At 45.0% G+C, this 21,579-nt stretch overlaps 1 protein-coding gene across 1 annotated transcript in view; it reads right to left on the bottom strand.

Moving 5' to 3' along the window:
- The window catches only part of UST (uronyl 2-sulfotransferase), a 641,538-nt gene that overhangs the window by 149,276 nt on the left and 470,683 nt on the right, over window positions 1-21,579 (bottom strand). The window contains exon 4 of the mRNA XM_063917505.1: window positions 10,911-10,990. Within this exon, the coding sequence (XP_063773575.1) occupies window positions 10,911-10,990 (80 nt within the window). The remainder of the gene's footprint in view (window positions 1-10,910; window positions 10,991-21,579) is intronic.

Here is a 21,579-nt window from a genome sequence, read left to right as displayed (position 1 = left end):
AGGAGCATCTGTAATGTGTACTTTTTGTAACAAAAGTTAAAAACTAATTCAAACTAAAATTTGTAAATTTGTTTTTGGAACTAAACATATTTAAATGTAATAAATTTAATGTAATAAATATGGCAAATATGATTATCTCATAAGCAAACCAAGTATTACAGTATATAAAATAAATGTATTTTTATAATAGCATGTGAATGTATATCTGTAAAGGGTGCTATGAAAATAGGTATAGCATGTGTTTACAGTACATCTTTATAGGAAGAAATTATTTTACAGTTGCAAAATGTATTGACATTTTACATCATCAATTCTGCCTACAGTGAAATGTCAATTCAGACCTGATCGCTCCTCTGCGATTTTTCAGAGGTCTGCGATCAGATAGCAGCCGCCTATAGAGAGTGAAAATCCACCCCGTGCAAGTGTGCGTATGCATGCATGCGCCGTACGAAAACTTCAATAGACAGTGGACATCTGCAAATTCCAGTCACAAATCACTCACCATCGAATGATTTTTTCTGTCTGTGCATAGCCCAGGACTTACTCCTACAGTACAATAGAAACAGGCTGATCGGGGCCGGAGCTGACGTCACACACCCTCCCTGAAAATGCTTGGGAACGCCTGCGTTTTTTCCCAAAAAACGACCAGTTTCCACCCCCAAATGTCTTCTTCCTGTCAATCACCTTGCGTACGCCTAGCAATCGAAAAAATCTCATGATTCTTTCGCAGTTTGGCCTCGCATGTGTACACTACGATGCATGCACAGTCTATCTGTAATAGTCCACATCGATCAAGTCTGAATTAGGCCCTTAGTTTAGACATTATGAACACAAATTCTTATTTCTACACATGCATTAAAACCAACAACAACAAAAAAATTCTCTTGGGAAAATGTTATTTTGACATGAAGGGAGTCATTCAGGAGTGGCTGTACCCGAGACCATCAGCGCAAATACTTTGCACATGCGCTGGACCAGAGCTGGTAAGGGGGGAACTCTGGGGGTAAGTACCCCGGCACCCCCCCCCCCCCCCCCCGTCTGAAAGGGCCCCCCGCCACAGATCGGATCTCTATTATGATCTGATCCACGGCACTGCGCTCTTCTCTTCATGTTCATTACTGCAGCACTGTGCTGAACTTGCTGGACTGTTTGGTGAGCGACGGCTCAGCCGCTCAATAGGATGTTAAGCTGCAGCCTGCGTCTCTGACTGGCTGAGCACGCTGGCTGCAGGGAGAAGGAGGTTCCCTTCCCTGGCAGCGTGTGGATTATGGCTGTGCTGGGTGGAGAGACAGAGAGCAACGATAAGGCTCTCACTCTCCTGTTCTGTGCATGTATGTCGGGATGTATTGCTTTTTTGTTTTTGTTTTCTTTCTGCATTAAACTTAGGATCTGGGTTGTGTGTGTGTGTGTGTGTGTGTGTGTGTGTGTGTGTGTGTGTGTGTGTGTGTGTGTGTGTGTATATATATATATATATAAAGAACAAATGGATGCGGGGGCGCACAAGTAACGTTAGGTGCGCACTATAAGTGCACATGAATCTGTGATTTCAAAATTGAGTGGATACATACAATAATTAACACTAATCCAATTGGTGGATGGCAGCAACATTAAACAATGTGATACGTGCTTGGATGGCACATATACAATGATATGTAACTAGCAGGGACGTGCAGTCAGGGGAGGCAGGGGAGGCAGTGCCTCCCCTGTCATTACTGATTAAAATAATACAAAGAAGATACTTATGACACATATTCTGTGTCATATAAGTATCTGCTTTAACCTTTGTATTATTTTAATAATGTTTTTCGGTTTTAAAACTGAGTTAAATGTGTTTAGGAGGCACCACTCACAGTGCCTCCCGCTGTCAGTGTAAATGTCAGGAAGCGGGGGGCGGGGCCAAGCGTTGGGCAATGGAAGCCCATTAAAAAAAGCAGCTGAAGCGGCACCTAAGGGAAGTGCCGCTTTCAGCACGCCCCTCTCACATTCAGATACAGTTGGGCAGTGGCTTCTCTGGCATCGAGGGAGCAAAGGCAGATTATTATTATTTACATATGCCCGCCCCCGCCCCTCCCCTCCCTTATTTTACTATGTGCAGCGGCGATAGATGCTGTAAACTGTAGCTGCTGCACCCACCCCTTTCAGCTGCTGTCACTCTGGCCGGGAATGCAGACATGTCATAGTCTGACATGCCTGCTGCAGCAGTGCCCGATGCCCGTCCCTTCCCTATTTGTATGGCTGCTCCCTTCCCCGGGACCAGCCACAGTCTCCTGCATCTGTATGTACCTGCTCAATACCCTCATGAGGCTCCGCCCCCTCACGGCAGAGGCCACACCCCTTTCCTGCTCGTGTTGGGAAGATCTGATTCCTTCCCAGCCAGCTCCATGGGGTGAGCCAGGCAATACAGTATAGAGAGTGACTGCAACTTCCCACAGTCAAAAGTAAGTATCTGTGGGGGGATGGGTGTGGGTTTTTTTTATACATGGGGGCTGGGGTATATATTAATATTATCTAGGGGTGTTGTGTTAGTATTATCTAAGGGAGTGGGTTGGTAAATAGTATTGTGTGGGGTGGGGATTGTATCACTGTCATGGTATTGTGTACTATCTTGTATTATAGTATGCTGAAGTTACTTGAAGATGGTGTAATGTGTGTGTGTGTGTGTGGGGCAGAGGCGGAACTACCGCCAGTGCAACCAGTGCGTTGCACTGGGGCCCGCCTCTGTCCAGGGGCCCAAAGCATGTAATGAGTCAAACTGACTCATTACATGCCTCTGTGCGCTGCGGGCAACCGCTGCCCGCAGCGCACAGCCGCCCGAACAGAGAGGAGAGGAGCAGCAGTAGGGGGGAGAAGGAGGAGGAGGGAGCCGAAGGAGGGAGCCGCAGCAGCGCTTTACTACTGGTGGAGGCGCTGCTGCCCCTCTGCTTCACTATAGTCTGTCTTCCGAGAACAGCCTATAGTGAAGCAGAGGGGCAGCAGCAGCAGCGCCTCCACCAATGACACAGCGCTGCTGCGGCTCCCTCCTCCACCTCCCTCCTCCTCCTTCTCTCCAGCCCGGGAATCGTCTGATGCTGCACCGAGGAGCCTGAGCCAGTGGAGACGCCGGAGAGGGTAAGTATAATTCTTTCTTTCTGTCTCTTTCTTTCTGTCTCTTTCTTTCTTTCTTTGTTGGGACTGCCTGCCGCTATGTGTAAAAATGGGGGACTGCCTGCCGCAATGTGTAAAAATGGGGGACTGCCTGCCGCAATGTGTAAAAAGGGGGAATCTGCCTGCCGCAATGTGTAAAAATGGGGAACTGCCTGCCGCAATGTGTAAAAATGGGGGACTACCTGCCGCAATGTGTAAAAACGGGGGACTGCCTGCCGCAATGTGTAAAAATGGGGGACTGCCTCCCGCAATGTGTAAAAATGGGGGACTGCCTGCCGCAATGTGTAAAAAGGGGGAATCTGCCTGCCGCAATGTGTAAAAAGGGGAATCTGCCTGCCGCAATGTGTAAAAATGGGGAACTGCCTGCCGCAATGTGTAAAAATGGGGGACTACCTGCCGCAATGTGTAAAAACGGGGGACTGCCTGCCGCAATGTGTAAAAATGGGGGACTGCCTGCCGAAATGTGTAAAAATGGGGGACTGCCTGCCGCAATGTGTAAAAAGGGGGAATCTGCCTGCCGCAATGTGTAAAAAGGGGAATCTGCCTGCCGCAATGTGTAAAAAGGGGGGACTGCCTGCCGCTATGTGTAAAAATGGGGAATCTGCCTGATGCTATGTGTAAAAAGGGTGAATCTGCCTGCCGTAATGTGTAAAAAGGGGGACGCTGTCTGCCGTAATGTGTAACAAGGGCACGCTGTCTGCCGTAATGTGTAAAAAGGGGACGCTGTCTGCCGCTATGTGTAACAAGGGGGACGCAGTCTGCCGTTATGTGTAAGAAGTGTACGCTGTCTGCCGTTATGTTTAACAAGGGCACGCTGTCTGCCGTTATGTGTAAAAAGTGTACGCTGTCTGCCGCTATGTGTTACAAGGGCACGCTGTCTGCCATTATGTGTAAAAAGGGGACGCTGTCTGCCGTTATGTGTAAAAAGTACACGCTGTCTGCCGTAATGTGTAAAAAGGGCCACGCAGTCTGCCGTTATGTGTAAAAAGTGTACGCTGTCTGCCGCTATGTTTAACAAGGGCACGCTGTCTGCCGTTATGTGTAAAAAGTGTACGCTGTCTGCCGCTATGTGTAACAAGGGCACGCTGTCTGCCGTTATGTGTAAAAAGTGCACGCTGTCTTCCACTATGTGTAACAAGGGGGACGCAGTCTGCCGTTATGTGTAAAAAGTGTACGCTGTCTGCCGCTATGTTTAACAAGGGAACGCTGTCTGCCGTTGTGTAAAAAGTGTATGCTGTCTGCCGCTATGTGTAACAAGGGCACGCTGTCTGCCGTTATGTGTAAAAAGGGGACGCTGTCTGCCGCTATGTGTAAAAACTGCACGCTGTCTGCCGTAATGTGTAAAAAGGGGGACGCTGTCTGCCGTAATGTGTAAAAAGGGGACGCTGTCTGCCGTAATGTGTAAAAAGAGGAATCTGTCCGCTGTAAGGTGTAAAGGGGTCTCTACCTGGTGTAGTGGTGCTACTGTGCGGCGTAATTTGAAGAATGGAGACTACTGTGCACCGTTTTATGAATTGGTATTATTTTGTGGCCACACTCCTTCCCCACGAAGCCACGCCACTATGTATTTTTGCGCGCGCCTACGGCGCGCACTGCCCCTGTTTTCCATGCAGGGGTGGGGCTCCGATGCCGTTTCTTGCACACAGTGCGAAAATGTCTAGTTACGGCACTGTTGCTAGGTATCCATTTCTCTGGCCCTGAGCAGGTCCCCCTCACCAGATCCTCTCCAGGGGTGGACTTGGATGGGATGTGTTGGGGGGGGGGGGGGGCAAAGCATTTTGTCGCACCTGGGCCCACCGCTCGCTAGTTCCGCCACTGGTGTGGGGGGGAGTAATGTTTTGTGAAAGTTGAGGAAGTGTATGTATTATTGTTGTCTATGGCCCTCATTCCGAGTTGTTCGCTCGCAAGCTGCTTTTAGCAGCTTTGCACACGCTAAGCCGCCGCCTACTGGGAGTGAATCTTAGCTTCTTAAAATTGCGAACGAAAGATTCGCAATATTGCGAAAAGACTTCTCTGTGCAGTTTCTGAGTAGCTCGAGACTTACTCTGCCAGTGCGATCAGTTCAGTGCTTGTCGTTCCTGGTTTGACGTCACAAACACACCCAGCGTTCGCCCAGACACTCCTCCGTTTCTCCGGCCACTCCCGCGTTTTTCCCAGAAACTGTAGCGTTTTTTCGCACACGCCCATAAAACGACCAGTTTCCGCCCAGAAACACCCACTTCCTGTTAATCACATTACGATCACCAGAACGAAGAAAAAACCGTGAGTAAAATACCTAACTGCATAGCAAATTTACTTGGTACAGTCGCACTGCGGACATTGCGCATGCGCATTAGCGACTTATTGCTCCGATGCGACAAAAAAATAATGAGCGAACAACTCGGAATGACCACCTATGTACATACAGAGCACATGGATTTTTTTTCCCTTTTTTTACACACACACACACACACACACACACACACACACACACACACACACACGGTATGCGGTTAAAAAAACGATTGTCGGAATCCCAGCTGTCTCAATACAGACACCGGGATCCCAACAGGGGTACTATACCGCCACTGAAATACCGGCGAGGTGATTCCCCCTCTGTGTGTGTCCATGACATCCATAGAGGGGGAATAGAACCTGTGGCGATTGAGACTCAACACTGAGCCCGCAGCGTGGTGAGCGCAGGGAGCTTTGTTGTGCTTGCCCCCCCTCTGCCGGCATTCTGGCTACTGACATTCGGCATCCCATGCAACGTAATCCCTTACCGATCCCACACAAAGGTGTATTCAGCAAGGAGGGGGCCTGTGTGCCATCTCCATCCAAGCCCCCTTCTCTCTAGGCGGTGGTGCAAGTGAGTAGACTCTGGTGCTGCCCTATAGTCTACTCACCAGCTTTTCCCAAAAGTCAATTGTGCAGGTTTTTGAGGGAGGATGGGTGGTAGGCTAAAACGTAGCCTAGAGCGCAGTGCCACCGTGCACCGGCCCTGCTCCCAGCCACACCTGGAGCCCTGATGACAGAGTAGTAATTCCAGCAGCCTGCGGCCCTGTACAGGTGGAGCTAGGAAGTACTGAAGGATGAGCAGCCCTGCCACAGGGACCAGGTTTGTTGTTTCCTCTCTGTTACTGGTGGCGGCGGGGGCTGGCTAGGATTTTCAGGGGAGAGTGGCGGGTACTTTACTTTGACATGGGCTAAGCTCATCGGGGACCGGGCTGTACTGCTTATGTTCTATGCTGTACTGCCAACATGCTCTCCTTAGTATCACCCTCTCCCTTTCACCCTCTACTGTCACCCACTGCTGTCACCCTCTACCTGGCATCACCCTCTTCCTGTCACCCTTTCCCTGGCATCACCCTCTTCCTGTCACCCTTTCCCTGGCGTCACCCTCTCCCTGGCGTCACCCTCTTCCTGTCACCCTCTCTCTGGTGTCACCCTCTTCCTGTCACCTACAGCTGGCACCCTCTCCATGTCACCCTCTTCCTGTCACCAGCTCCGTGGCATCTCCCTATCCCTGTCACCTACTGCTGTCAACCTTTAACTGACATCGCCCTCTTCCTGTCACCATCTCCCTGGCATCACCCTCTTCCTGTCACCAGCTCCATGGTATCACCCTCTCCCTTTTACCTACTGCTGTAAAACTCTCCCTGGTGTTACCCTCTTCCTGTCATCCTCTCCCTGGTGTCACCCTCTCCCTGTCACCCACTGCCTCTCTCTGTCACCCTCTCTCCGTCATCCTCTCCCTGTCACCCACTGCATCTCCTCTGCATCACTGTCTCCCCATCACCATCTCTCTCCTGTCACACCCACTGCCTTTCCAATGCATCACCCTGTCCTGATCGGGCATCACCCTGTCCTGATCACATGGATACAGCATTCCCATTGAGGCCATGCCCCTTGTTGTGAGGCCACACCCTCATTGCAAGACTACGTCCACTTTTCCAGGAGCATGTGTGCCTTTGGCGCACGCAAGGACAGTGGTGGTAGCGGGCATTGGCTCGGCGGCGGTAGGTTTCATCAACAAGGCTTGGCGGACATTATGGCTGCAGTGCCTCACCAGCCACTGACCTCACCGCACGCCACTGGTAACTAGTGGAGAAAAAGTGCGCCTATTTAGTGTTTTTAAAGAATTAGTATAGAGTGAACCAAGTGATATTGTATGGACATCACTTATCTGATACACACACTGTCTTCGGTACATGACCAATGCACATATGTAAAAAGAAAAAGAACAGAAATCACATAGCGCGTACAGTTTTTTTAAAACATATAACACCATAAGTTTTGGTTGTATCTGAAAAACCTAGTAAGGATAAGCAAATCCTCAATGGTAAAAATCCACCAACTGGGATTAATTTAAGGGTTTTTCACACATTTTAATACAACTAATTTTATGTTTTATGTTGTATTAAAATGTGTGACCGCTGTTTAGGGAATGGAAAGATGCCATGGATCTCAGTCGTAGGACAGACACTTACTGGCTTCTGCAACGAGCAGCTTGCATGGCACCATGGGTGCCGCAAGCCACCCAATAGTGGGTGCTTTGATCCGATACTACGTACCAGGACGCAGGTCCGATCACTACTTTGGCAGGAGGCATCTGCTGGTAATAGACACCTCCTGCTGTTTTACCATACAGCGCTATCATTGCTGCTTCAGCAGTGGTAGCAAATCCGACCGCATCTCAATGACCCCAGAAGAGCATCCAATCAGCCAAAGATATTGTTCAATTAGCATCAAAGTGCTTTTGGGAATCGCTGCACCGCACAACACCACTAATGACAGTAACACAACATCTCAGATCTTCCTGTGCACCACTATGGGCGAGGGCAGCTAATCGTCAATGTTGGTGGTCGCACCTTATGGCCATTGCTGCTGATTGAATACTCCACTATACCCCTCTCCCCCATCCTCCCCCAGAACTGTGCACTGAGCATAATTTCTACAAGATATTAGCACTCTGAGACACATACATCGATACCATGTAGTAGTAATGAATTTCTGTTGTGAGCTACATTTTTAAATATACAGGTGGAGTACATAGCCTTATAATGGAAATTGTTTTGAAAAACAAATAATGAATGCTATACAAATTATGAGCTGCGAGTTCTCAGAGGCTTATTAATCACTTAAACTGGATGACTGTACATGACTAATTTACTCAAAACACAGTTTTATCTTAATAAACAATATTATAAATAATAGATTCTTATACATTATTATACAAAGCCAAAATACTTATAAAAAATAGCAAACTATATTACAATGTTCCCAATTTGCATTAAACAACACAATGCATAGTACAGATTAAAAAATATAATAGCTAATTCTTTGTTACATGATTCTGTCGCAAAACAACTAAGGGGGTCATTCTGAGTTGATCGTAGCTGTGCTAAATTTAGCACAGCTACGATCATCTTCCCAGACATGCGGGGGGACGCCCAGCACACGGCTAGTCTGCCCCGCATGTCAGACCGCCTCCTCCCCCCCCCCGCATAAGTACAAAAGCATCGCAAAGTGGCGATGCTTTTGTACTTAAAGAGTAACTCGAGGCCAGCGCAGCTCTTGGGACTGGTGGGGAGTTACTCATCGCTGCCCTGGCTCGCAGCAGCTGCATGTGAGTCAGGCAGCCACTGAGGCCTGCCCCCCGCACAGTCTGGCCACGCCTGCGTTGGCCGGACCGCGCCCCAAATACGGCGGCTAAGCACCGCAGTGCCGCACCCTTCCGCCCAGCGAATGCCTCTGCCTGTCAAGCAGGCATAGGCGATCGCTAGGTAACGACAGCCTTTGGCCGTCTGGCATGCGCAGTTCCGGCCACAACTGCAGCGTGCGATCGGGTCGGAATGATCTCCTAAATTCAGCCCAGGTTACAGGTAGTGGAAAATAAGTAGCAAAACCAAAGTATTAACACATGTTAAAAAGGAATGAGGTCGGCAGGAATGTTGTGTACTGTTAAGTTTAAGATAGTTTTATATATAGGCACATTACGTCAATCCCTCCCTGCCCCCCAAAAAACACACCTTTAAAGCATTTTTTTAGAACTGCATTAGTTTGAGGGGAGCAATACAAGGTCAGTGTACAGGTCACAGTGGAGACACATGCACTCATTAGCTACTGACACATTAGTGCAGTGGTGTCAAAACGTTTTTGAATCACGGCTCCCTAGAGTATCAGAATTATTTTCACGGTTCCCCTAGGCCAAAATTTTCTGACTGAGAAATTTTTAATAAAATATTAAATTAAGTCAATTATGTTTATATGTCATCCATAGGTTCAATTATATGGCGAGGGACAAGATTTGCTTCTGTTTGCCCAAATATTTTATCACTGGCAGCCACAAGCACTAGTTTTGCCTATTACATTGACAATAAATAGTTTAAATTAGTCCTAGACACCAACCTGAGGCAACCCTCCAAGTGTCCTGTGGCACCCCAGGGTGCCACAACACACAGTTGGAGAACTACTGCATTAGTGTAATAAGAAATGGGGAAGATCGCTGAAAACATCTGGTAACATTTATAATGATCCCTCCTGTAAATTAATAGGATAATAAATTAAAGCAAAGGTCAGGTCATTTCAACTTCCAACCCTATGCTAAGAGCAACTAAGTCCACTGTCATTCCCTAGGCCATAGGTTCTCAAACTCAGTCCTTAGGACTCCAACCAGTACCTGTTTCCTGTTTCCAGGTCTCCCCACAGAATCACAGGTGAAATAATTAGAATCACCTAAGGATCTTTTCAAATGTGTCAGTGAGTAATTAGTACATCTGTGCATATGCTAGGTGAGCTGGAAAACGTGAGATGTCTGGGGTCCTGAGGATTGAGTTTGAGAACCAACGCTCTAGGTTATGAGTTGTAAATGAGACATAGCCATTGCCACTAATGATGTACTGCTATTACTACTAGTACTACTACTATTCCTACTACCACTAACGGTACTACTACTACCAACACGACCACTACTACTACTACCACTACTACAGACGTGTCCTCATAAATCATGCGGGAGATACTTGGTGTGAGTGAGCTGACAGGCGCCATGCATCTCCGTTAGTGTCGGGCGTCTTCTTTTGCAGAAAATGCATTGCTTTGTGAATAGGATGCAAACGAACACTCTGCTGATTCAAATTATATGTGGCATACCAACAGGTATATTCTCTGTGCTTCTGTGGCTGTTTCTGCATTTGAAATGGTAGCGTAGCATTTCATATGCAGATACAGCCACGGCATACCTCCCAACATGATCCTCTCCAGGAGGGACAGAATGCTCTGCTCCTGGACTTCCCTCTTAATGTATAATTGCCATCACCTGTTCTGAAACACCTTTCTTAACTATTAACCTGTTCAAAACAGGTGCCAGCAATCATAAATTAGGAGAAAAGTGCAGAAGCAGAGCATTGTGTCCCTCCTGGAGAGGGTCATGTTGGGAGGTATGGCCACGGTCGAAAACAGAATATAGGCATTCTGCATATAATCCTAATCAGCATAACCTGCCTGTGCACGTGTGCATTTTACTCACATCGGTTTGCGAATATGACGCATTTTAATGGAAAAAGATGCATATAAAGATGCTCAGTGCTACCAAGTCTAGAAGTGCTATTTAACGTGCAGGGAGGCTAGATGTTGGTGGACACATCTGTACAACTACCCCAACTACTATATTATATCCCCTAATCTGGCTAATTTGTTGCTGTTAATACTGATACATGGCATTCTTTGGAATAGGATTCTTGGTTAGAACTAGCATTTTTTTTTCTGTATAAAAAACAACTTACCTTGAGAAGTTAAGGTAGTGAACGTGTCGGGTAAATAAATATGGCTGTTCAGCAGTGCTGACATTTTTTATCAACTCCATCTGAAAATGAAATAAAAATGTAGTTTGATAAAATCTGCATATTATCCAGTATGCTGCAGAATAGCATGCTAGGAAAGGATGAACATGACAGAGTACCACCAGATCCCAAATAGTGCATTCTGGACATAAAACATGTGTGTAAATACTATACATTGTTAATTGTTATCCTGGTATCAAACTGCTGCTCCAGTATACATTACAGTACAGTATTACTACCCCATTCAGTGGTGGAACTAGCAAATGGTGGGCCCAGGTGCAACAATATGCCCAACCACCATCAGCCACCATCCCACTCCCCTCCCCCACCCCCCAATAAAAATCCCAGCACTCTACAGCAGAGGTTCTCAAACTTGGTCCTCGGGACCCCACACAGATCACATTTCCCAGGTCACCCGGCAGATGGACTGTGTATCACCAACTGTCACATTTTAAAAATCCACAGGTGACCTGCAAAACATGAACTGTGTGGGGTCCTGAGGATCGAGTTTGGGAAGCACTCCTCTAGAGTATTCAGCAAAATCTGGTTATTATGGCAAGTGAGCTCACCAACTTCATAAAAGATGTGTTATAGCTTGTTGAGTGTGGACAATGTATGAATACTATTAGACTCCTCCTGTCTCACTGCCGGACTGCCTCCTCCTTCTTCGTTACAACCCGTGACTGTTGTGGCATACTATGATGAGTCATGACTCATTATTAGTTCTTGCTGATAATACCATCATCTATGGGACCCTTCATTGTAGCGGGACCCAATGCAATGCAACAGCTGCACCACTGGTAGCTCTGCACCTGACCTCACTCCACTATAGACAGCTGCAACTTTACCCACATCTCTGCAACAGTGTCCTGATGGGATCTGACAAAAGGTTAAAAAGATGAAAATATGTTCCATGCCATCACTGATCTGACCCTGTGTTTGATTCAGCCAATCCACACTGCATTTTTCAAAGCAAGCATACCTAGCTATCAGTCACTGCTTGCCTGATTAGGTAGAGAAGCAAATTCATGCTAACATGGCAACATGCTGCAGAGAAATGTAAGATAGAATTAATCATGTACAAAATATATTAAAAAAAGATTTATTTCTAGTATATATTTCAGCGTAAGAATAAACAGTTTTTTTCTATATATTAACATCATGAGACCCCAGATGAAGCCATATAATACTTTTATGGAGAAGAATCAGATCATCACATTATAAGATTAGAGCACTGGTAAGACTAGCATGCAGTATAAACAGTAATACCCCTTTCACACCGCAGCTTGTACCCGGTAATTTGCCGTTTTTACTGGCTTCCTAAACGGTTCGAGCTGCGATGTGAAAGGGTCACCTTCAATTTACCGTTTACAAAATACCGGTATTTTGAAACGGTAAAAAAGCAGGGTCCTACCCGTTTCAGACCCGTTTAATTGTGCAGTGTGAAAGGGTCTGAAACGGTATTTGCAAGCCCCAGAAGGTGATAGGCTGTCTCCATGTGTGATCTCACCAGGCAGAAGCAGGAAATAAACATTTAAAATGACAACCACTGTTTTGTATGGGTGAAACGGGTTCAGTGTGAAAGGTACCAAAATGGTAATGAAATGGTAATATACTGGTTACAACATGCGATGTGAAGGGGGTTTAAATGCTCAGACCCGTTTTAAGAACCGTTTAAAGAACCGTTTCAAAAGCAGGTTTTGCGATGTGAAAGCAGCATAAGTTACTGCATCACAAAGTGGCTGAGTCAGGCTTGTGATAGTCATCACTATGTAATCATGGCTGAACCTTGCGAGTACTCTCTGTTCTTTGTGATATTACAGTCACTAGTAAAAGGGAAAAATAGTCAAGTCAAGGGGACCATCAGTTACCAGCAAATACACTAAGTAACCTAGTATACTGATAGTCAGCAACAGTCATGTAGTCAATTATGTATATGACCACATTTTCCATATGTTTCAAGCAAAGCAAAACTTTCCGGAGCTTGTTCACTATAGGCTACACAATCTGGTGTTGTCTAATAGAAACATATGGGCTTTGCTACACATTATTCCCTCCGAGGGATCCAATAGGATCTCTCCTAGTATTTAACGCAGCTTACGACTGCCGCACATGCGCAGAAGGGCTCCTGGGTCAAAAACTCGGAATTCCTCTAATTGCAAAGGGCAGCTCTTATTGGAAGAGCTGTCCTTTGCAATTTTAATTATAATTGCACATGCATTCGGTATTACTTAACGTCACTATGCAATCAGTGGCTAAATGTATCACTAACAAAATGCGATGCGTTATACATCTTGCCCATAGACTGATAGCATGATGACTGCCAGAAAGTAGCAACACAACACATTCAAAATGTTCATTACATTTATGTAGTTGTAAGCCTTCACACATATTTGCTCTTACGGCTCCAAAACTCTTTAGAACAAGTTAATTGTTAAAATGTTTTAAGTTTCTATGAATTTTATTTGTAAATGACAAAATTAAAACATTCATGGTAAGACATACAGTACTATGCAAAAGTAAGCATGCTTTTAAAAAATAGAAGGGTTAATTTTTTTTTATTTTTAGCAATTACCAAAATGCAAAGTGAATGAACAGAATAGAAATCAAAATCAAATCAGTATTTGGTGCGACCGCCCTGTGCCTTCAAAACAGCATCAATTCTTCTAGGTACACTTGCACACAGACTTTGAAGGAATTCGGCAAGGTGGTTGTTACAAACATCTTGGAGAACTAACCACAGATCATCTGTTGATGTAGACTTGCTCAAATACTTCAGTCTCTTCATGTAATCCCAGACAGACTTGATGATGTTGATATCAGGGCTCTGTGAGGGACCTAGCATTACGGTCACAACTCCTTGTTCTTTATGCTGAAGATAGTTCTTAATGACATTGGCTGTATGTTTGGGGTAGTTGTCCTGCTGCAGAATAAATTTGGAGCCAATCAGACACCTCCCTGATGGTATTGCATGATGGATAAGTACCTGCCTGTATTTCTCAGCATTGAAGCACAAAGAAATGGGCAATGTTGAGGACCAAAGATGCAGTGATCGGCTAAAGAAACTTACTGCATCAGATGAAAGACATATACATACTTCCCTTTGAAATCGGAAGATGTCTAGCAGTGCCATCAGCTCAGAACTGGCAGAAACCAATGGGACCCAGGTACGCCCATCTACTGTTTGGAGAAGTCTGACCAGAGGTGGTCTTCATGGAAGAAATGTGGCCAAAAAGCCATACTGTACCTTCGACTTGGAAACAAGGCCAAGCGACTCAACTATGCCTGAAAGGAACTAGGGTGCAGAAAAGTGGCAGCAGGTGCTCTGGAAAATCTTCAACGACTTGAGTCAAAAATGTGAAATATTTGGCTGTAATAAAAGGCAGTTTATTCGCCAAAGGGCTGGAGAGTGGTACTATGATTAGTGTCTGTAGGCAACATTGAAGCATGGTGGAGGGTCCTTGCAAGTTTGGGGCTGCAAACAGCCAATTTCACTAAACACCATCCCTGACATTTCCTAAGGAGAGTCTGGAGTAGGGGGTAATCCTAAAATAGTATTTGTACTTCCTGACAGTGCTGTGTGTTACACATAAATCACCTGCCAAAAAATTGCTTATTGCAGTCTACATAAATAAGAGGGGTTGTCATGTATATGCCTTGGCCTCCTTTTATTTTTTTTTGGCTGCTGTTACTTCAATGGGATCTTGATATAAATATTATTGATGTTACTATATGTTTGATTAGGTCACTATACAAATGCAACAGTTTGCGTCTTAGATTAGTAAAAAGCAATTTTGACAAATTCCTATTTCACTATTGTCATTTAAACAAATCCCAGAGTTTTTAGCAAGCAATCTAATGTGTAATCTACAGTACTCTAGAGCCCTATGAAATCACCACAATTTGGGTTCAGTTCTACTGGTCTGTCTCATAATCCCCAAGTAGCTGAAACTACTGCAGAACTGCTTGGAACAAAAAGGAAACCGTAATTGGCCTCATATCAGTGTTATACTTGTTCTCCCCTCTGGAAATTAGATGAGACATTATACATTTTTTTTTTTTGGGGGGGGGGGGGGGGGGGGGCAGGTGTCATTGATGGACAGGTGAGGCTGCCTTGCACTGGTCATTGCAGCTTACCATCCCCAGGGCACCGCTTATGCTGTATGTTCTGGATCAGTCAGGAGCTGAAAGTTTATTCTAAATTGAGACAGATGGTCATCTTGCTTGTTTGTGAGCCAATAGTCAGCTATTACTATACTTGGATTTCCAGGATTTGTAGATTAAAATTGCGGAAAAATACAGATGTAAATGTTTCATAGATGTGCTATATTCTTCTAAGCTGCTGTGTGTTTGTGTCGCTGCTCTGTCGCTTTGTTTAGCCAGCCTTTGGTCAATACTGGTGAACAATATTGTGAGCTGTGAGTTGGTCAAAATGGACTAGAAATTACTGGAAATGAATGTTACTGAGGTTAATAGTATTCTAGGAACCAAAACATGCCCAAATTACATAGAGAGAGAGAGAGAGAGAGATCCAAAAGCAAAACATGTGAGGGTAGTTATGTACAATTAGAGCCAAAACACGAAATTAATTCAGATCCAAAACTGAAACCAAAACCAAAACACAGGGTTGGTGCACATCTGTACTTGATAGCAAAATTCATTTCAGAATTACCAGTCTGTTTATAATAAAAAGATTAGTTAGAAACTCCACATGATTTCTAGCATACCTTTTTCACACATGCATTATAATCCTCAGATTTGCATAAACATGCATCAACCCAGGATTTCTTTATCTGTGAGAGGAAACGAACCAGGACGAAGTTACGGGTCCCTCACCCTGCTCACGAGGCTGCGACCCAAAAATTTGTCAGCTTGCTAGACCCAGCAATGTCCCGGCTCTGATGTCTGAAAGAGGATTTGCTGTTGGGGGTGTTGTTCAGAATATGAGAAACTTGGGATATGATCAAAATATTAAAATCTTCAACTATTTGATTTCTCCATGTCAGAAATATGTTCTAAATCCGAAAAGCACCTTAAGAAAGGCTTTGGCAATATCTTTCTTATTAGTAGAAGACTTGGCGGTAACTGCAGTTCAAGCAAGGTGTCCTAAAGTAAAGCTTGATTTGATACACAAATAGCATAGAAATATACGCTTTTAGATGTATGTGAGCAGATGGCATCATTTTGCTAAATTTTTTCCCTACAGTATTTGGTACATCAGTAAGATCACTTATGTATTACTAAGAGACCTGGAAACGGTTTCAGAGGTCACTCTGATAGTGATACATATGTAATGACTATATCATGGGGCCTATTCATCAAAAATGTGATAAGGTGTGTGACAATTAACATACAATATTGCATGTCGTTAATTAAGATATTGCATATTGCTCATGGTCCCTATAAAAATGAACACATGCAAATACCTGCAGGCCCAAGCAAAATTTTACACTGCATTATTTAGCACATAATTGTGTGAGTTTTACAGGTTAAGTATCCCATATCCAAATATCCGAAATACGGAATATTCCGAAATACGGACTTTTTTGAGCGAGAGTGAGAGAGTGAAATTTTTGTTTTCTGATGACTCAATGTACACAAACTTTGTTTAATACACACAGTTATTAAAAATATTGTATTAAATGACCTTCAGACTGTGTATATAAGGTGTATATGAAACATAAATGAATTGTGTGAATGTATACACACTTTGTTTAATGCACAAAGTTATAAAAAATATTGGCTAAAATGACCTTCAGGCTGTGTGTATAAGGTGCATATAAAACATAAATGCATTCCGTGCTTAGATTTAGGTCCCATTGCCATGATATCTCATTATAGTAAGCAATTATTCCAAAATACGGAAAAATCCGATATCCAAAATACCTCTGGTCCCAAGCATTTTGGATAAGGGATACTCAACCTGTATATGTTTATATGGGAGGTGGGCGGGGGCGGCGGGACTGAAAATATCCCCATACCCCTTCACCATGAGACAGCTAACGCAGCACAAGACAGATAAAAATGCTGGTAATGTAAGCCACAGGTGGAACACAAAGGATGTCACCTGTAGTGATAAATGTGTAAACCCACTATACCAGTACTGTAAAATATGTTTTTCTGTGTATTTTGACATCCGTATGTGAAAAAAAAAGTGAATATATTGACCTGCTGACTTGTATTAGAGATTAAAAAAATAAATTCTCTCTCTTTGTGCACAGCAGCTACACCTGAATCCAGTCTCCCAATCTATTCAGATAAGAGGAATTAATACAAATACCACTTCCTCAGCAGGCTAAGGGGGTCATTCCGAGTTTTAGCAGCCGTGCAAACGCTATGTCGCCGCCCACTAGGGAGTGTATTTTAGCTTAGCAGAAGTGCGAACGCATGTGCAGCCGAGCTCTGTGAAAACAGTTTGTGCAGTTTCTGAGTAGCTCTGAACCTACTCATCGCTTGCGATCACTTCAGCCTATTTGTGTCCGGATCTGACGTCATACACCCGCCCAGCGAACGCCCAGCCACGCCTGCGTTTTTTCAGACACGCCTGTGTTTTTGCAAACCCTCCCTGAAAATGGTCAGTTGACACCCAGAAACGCCCCCCTTCCTGTCAATCTTCTTGCGGCCGTCAGTGCGACTGAAAACTTTGCTAGAACCTGTGCAAAACAATAATTGCATATGCAGAAAAGCCGATATTTAGCCTGATCGCTGCGCTGAGAACAACGGCAGCCAGCGATCAACTCGGAATGACCCCCTAAGTGACTGAGTTTTGGTGCTAGTCAGGGCACAGCTGCTTAAACAGAGGTAACGATTAATTATTTTTCTTTCGTTTTTTTAAAATTTGAATTCTAAAGCAACTGAAGGCAGATAGTAATCTTCTTGCCAGATGGAAGATAAATATGTTCCTATGTGTATTTCTGTCTAATATGTCAGCTGTCTGTGCAGAGGCAAGGTGGGCTCTGCTGCACAACAAGCCTCATCCTGACATTAAACATCTTTATCATGCCAATTTTTGCAAGATTTATTATCAGGTCCTGTGCTAATACAGTCGCCTGCTGCTACACACAACTTGACACCAACTATGCCCAGGAGGAAACTGATAAAGCTGGATTCATAAATTCTGGGCTGCAGTAGTGCAGTCTCTGAACAGTGAGCCACAATCTCAGTTTACAACCTGCTTTCCAATATCTCATCATCTGTGCATACCTGCATCAGGGAAAGGCCTTAGAATATTGTCACCCTTCCGAAACACAACTACGCGTCATGCCCCAGCCTCTCCTGGCACAGTGTGGATGACAGAATGTCCTCTAACATTCGCCTGTCCGGCCCTAAATATGTCCCACTGAATCAGTATGGTAGAGAGGTATGCTGAAAAAATATCATACCCAGAAACCATCTACAGGTTGAGTATCCCATATCCAAATATTCCAAAACACGGAATATTCTGCAACACATAATTTTTTGAGTGAGAGTGAGATAGTGAAACCTTTGTTTTCTGATGGCTCACTGTACACAAACTTTGTTTAATACACAAAGTTATAAAAAATACTGTACTGAATGACCTTCAGGCTTTGTGTATATGGTGTATATATGGTGAAATATAAATGAATTGTGTGAATGTACACACACTTTTTTAATGCACAGTTATAAAAAATATTGGCTAAAATTACCTTCACGCTGTGTGTATAAGGTGTATATGAAACATAAATGCATTCTGTGCTTAGACTTAGGTCCCATTGCCACGTTATCTCATTATGGTATGCAATTATTCCAAAATACAGAAAAATCCAATATCCAAAATACTTCTGGTCCCAAGCATTTTGGATATGGAATACTCAACCTGTATATGGAACTAGCTGAAATTATAGGGGGGGGGGGGGGTCGCTACTCACACAGGAGCTGCCGGGTTTCTGGAAGTCCTGCTGCTGAGAGCCGGGGCTCTGTTATGTTGAGTGTTTGAGTGTCTGTGTGTATAGCGTTAGCCTTTCATATATACACTGCTCAAAAAAATAAAGGGAACACTAAAATAACACATCCTAGATCTGAATGAATGAAATATTCTTATTAAATACTTTGTTCTTTACATAGTTGAATGTGCTGACAACAAAATCACACAAAAATTATCAATGGAAATAAAATTTCTTAACCCATGGAGGTCTGGATTTGGAGTCACACTCAAAATTAAAGTGGAAAAACACACTACAGGCTGATCCAACTTTGATGTAATGTCCTTAAAACAAGTCAAAATGAGGCTCAGTAGTGTGTGTGGCCTCCACGTGCCTGTATGACTTCCCTACAACCCACACAAGTGGCTCAGGTAGTGCAGCTCATCCAGGATGGCACATCAATGCGAGCTGTGGCAAGAAGGTTTGCTGTGTCTGTCAGCGTAGTGTCCAGAGCATGGAGGCGCTACCAGGAGACAGGCTAGTACATCAGGAGACGTGGAAGAGGCCGTAGGAGGGCAACAACCCAGCAGCAGGACCGCTACCTCCACCTTTGTGCAAGAAGGAACAGGAGGAGCACTGCCAGAGCCCTGCAAAATGACCTCCAGCAGGCCACAAATGTGCATGTGTCTACTCAAATGATAAGAAACAGACTCCATGAGGGTGGTATGAGGGCCCGACGTCCACAGGTGGGGGTTGTGCTTACAGGCCAACACTGTGTAGGACGTTTGGCATTTGCCAGAGAACACCAAGATTGGCAAATTCGCCACTTGACCCCTGTGCTCTTCATAGATGAAAGCAGGTTCTCACTGAGCACATGTGACAGACGTGACAGAGTCTGGAAACTCCAAGGAGAACGTTCTGCTGCTTGCAACATCCTCCAGCATGACCGGTTTGGTAGTGGGTCAGTAATGGTGTGGAGTGGCATTTATTTGGGGGGCCGCACAGCCCTCCATGTGCTCGCCAGAGGTAGCCTGACTGCCATTAGGTACCGAGATGAGATCCTCAGACTCCTTGTGAGACCATATGCTGGTGCGGTTGGCCCTGGGTTCCTCCTAATGCAAGACAATGCTAGACCTCATGTGGCTGGAGTGTGTCAGCAGTTCCTGCAAGACGAAGGCATTGATGCTATGGACTGGCCCGCCCGTTCCCCAGACCTGAATCCAATTGAGCACATCTGGGACATCATGTCTCGCTCCATCCACCAATGCCACTTTGCACCACAGAGTGTCCAGGAGTTGGCGGATGCTTTAGTCCAGGTCTGGGAGGAGATCCCTCAGGAGACAATTTGCCACCTCATAAGAAGCATGCCCAGGCATTGTAGGGAGGTCATACAGGCACTACTGAGCCTCATTTTGACTGATTTTAAGGATATTACATCAAAGTTGGATCAGCCTGTAGTGTGTTTTTCCACTTTAATTTTGAGGGTGACTCCAAATCCAGACCTCCATGGGTTAATAAATTTGATTTCCATTGATAATTTTTGTGTGATTTTGTTGTCAGCACATTCAACTATGTAAAGAACAAAGTATTTAATGAGAATATTTCATTCATTCAGATCTAGGATGTGTTATTTTAGTGTTCCCTTTATTTTTTTGAGCAGTGTATATATATAGATGCTGTATATCTGTAATGGGTAGGCTTTAATGATGCTGCACTGGCATGTGTAAGCTCACCGATCCTCGTATAGCTCCCGGTCAGTGTGGGGGAGGACACCAGTAACCACCAGCAGCTGGCCAGAGGTTTCTGTGCATGGCCTGTGCAGGGTGTGGGAGGGGTGAGCACATGACCCCGCCCCACCACTGGCACGCAGTATATATAAAGAAGCTGAGCCGGTAATCTGCTTCCTCCTCACACACATCATCTGCAGCCCCAGCACCGACCCCTTCTACTCCCGGTCATCGTACTGCTCACCCCACACAGGCCTGCCAGATTGATTCACCGTCTCCCCACCACCACCACCACCAGTAAGTGGCCACACGTGTCACCATGCAGTGTACGTGTGTGTGTCTGTGTACAGATGAAATTACAAGTCGTTTATAATTGATTTAACATTAGATCCCACTTATCAAGGCTAAAATTAGATAATTCTGGTAAAAAGAATCTGGGTTAAATGTCTCATTAGCTGATTACAACAAAGGAATTGACTACAGTGGCACTTTCCTTCTCCCCAGCACCCTCTTTCCATAAGCAGCAAGTGTGAAACAGTCAGATCAGTGTTTTTTAATTAATTAGCAGCAGGCTGTAACATCTTCCAGCATTCTGACGTTCACTTTCAGTTGTGACAGCTTGTAGCATACAAAGGAGTCATTTGGTCTGTGGGATGGCCTCTACTGACTGCTGACGCATATAGCAGAGGCCATGGCCGCAACTGGGGGGGTATACTAACAGTAGGGCACGCGGGGAAGGGGGGGGGGGGGTCCGAGTACCTGGAAACCCCCCCTGATGAGCCAAAAGTTTAATTTTTCAGATAGAGACAGCAGTGTCTCCGTCTCAGCAAAAGCTATGATCGCGACCGCGGAGCAGGAGCAGCAGCGGAGAGCTACGTAGCTCTCTGCACAGAGAAAGTCCGGGGGAAGCTGCTGGCTGCGCGTTCTCAGCCACAGCAGCTCCCTCCCTCCTCACAGGACCGCCAGCCTGCTGCTTCCACCTCCCAGCCCCTGGTGGAAGGG

The sequence above is a fragment of the Pseudophryne corroboree genome, chromosome 4 (assembly GCF_028390025.1).
Source record: "Pseudophryne corroboree isolate aPseCor3 chromosome 4, aPseCor3.hap2, whole genome shotgun sequence".
Classification (NCBI taxonomy): domain Eukaryota; kingdom Metazoa; phylum Chordata; class Amphibia; order Anura; family Myobatrachidae; genus Pseudophryne; species Pseudophryne corroboree.
This window is presented reverse-complemented; position numbering and strand designations above follow the sequence as displayed.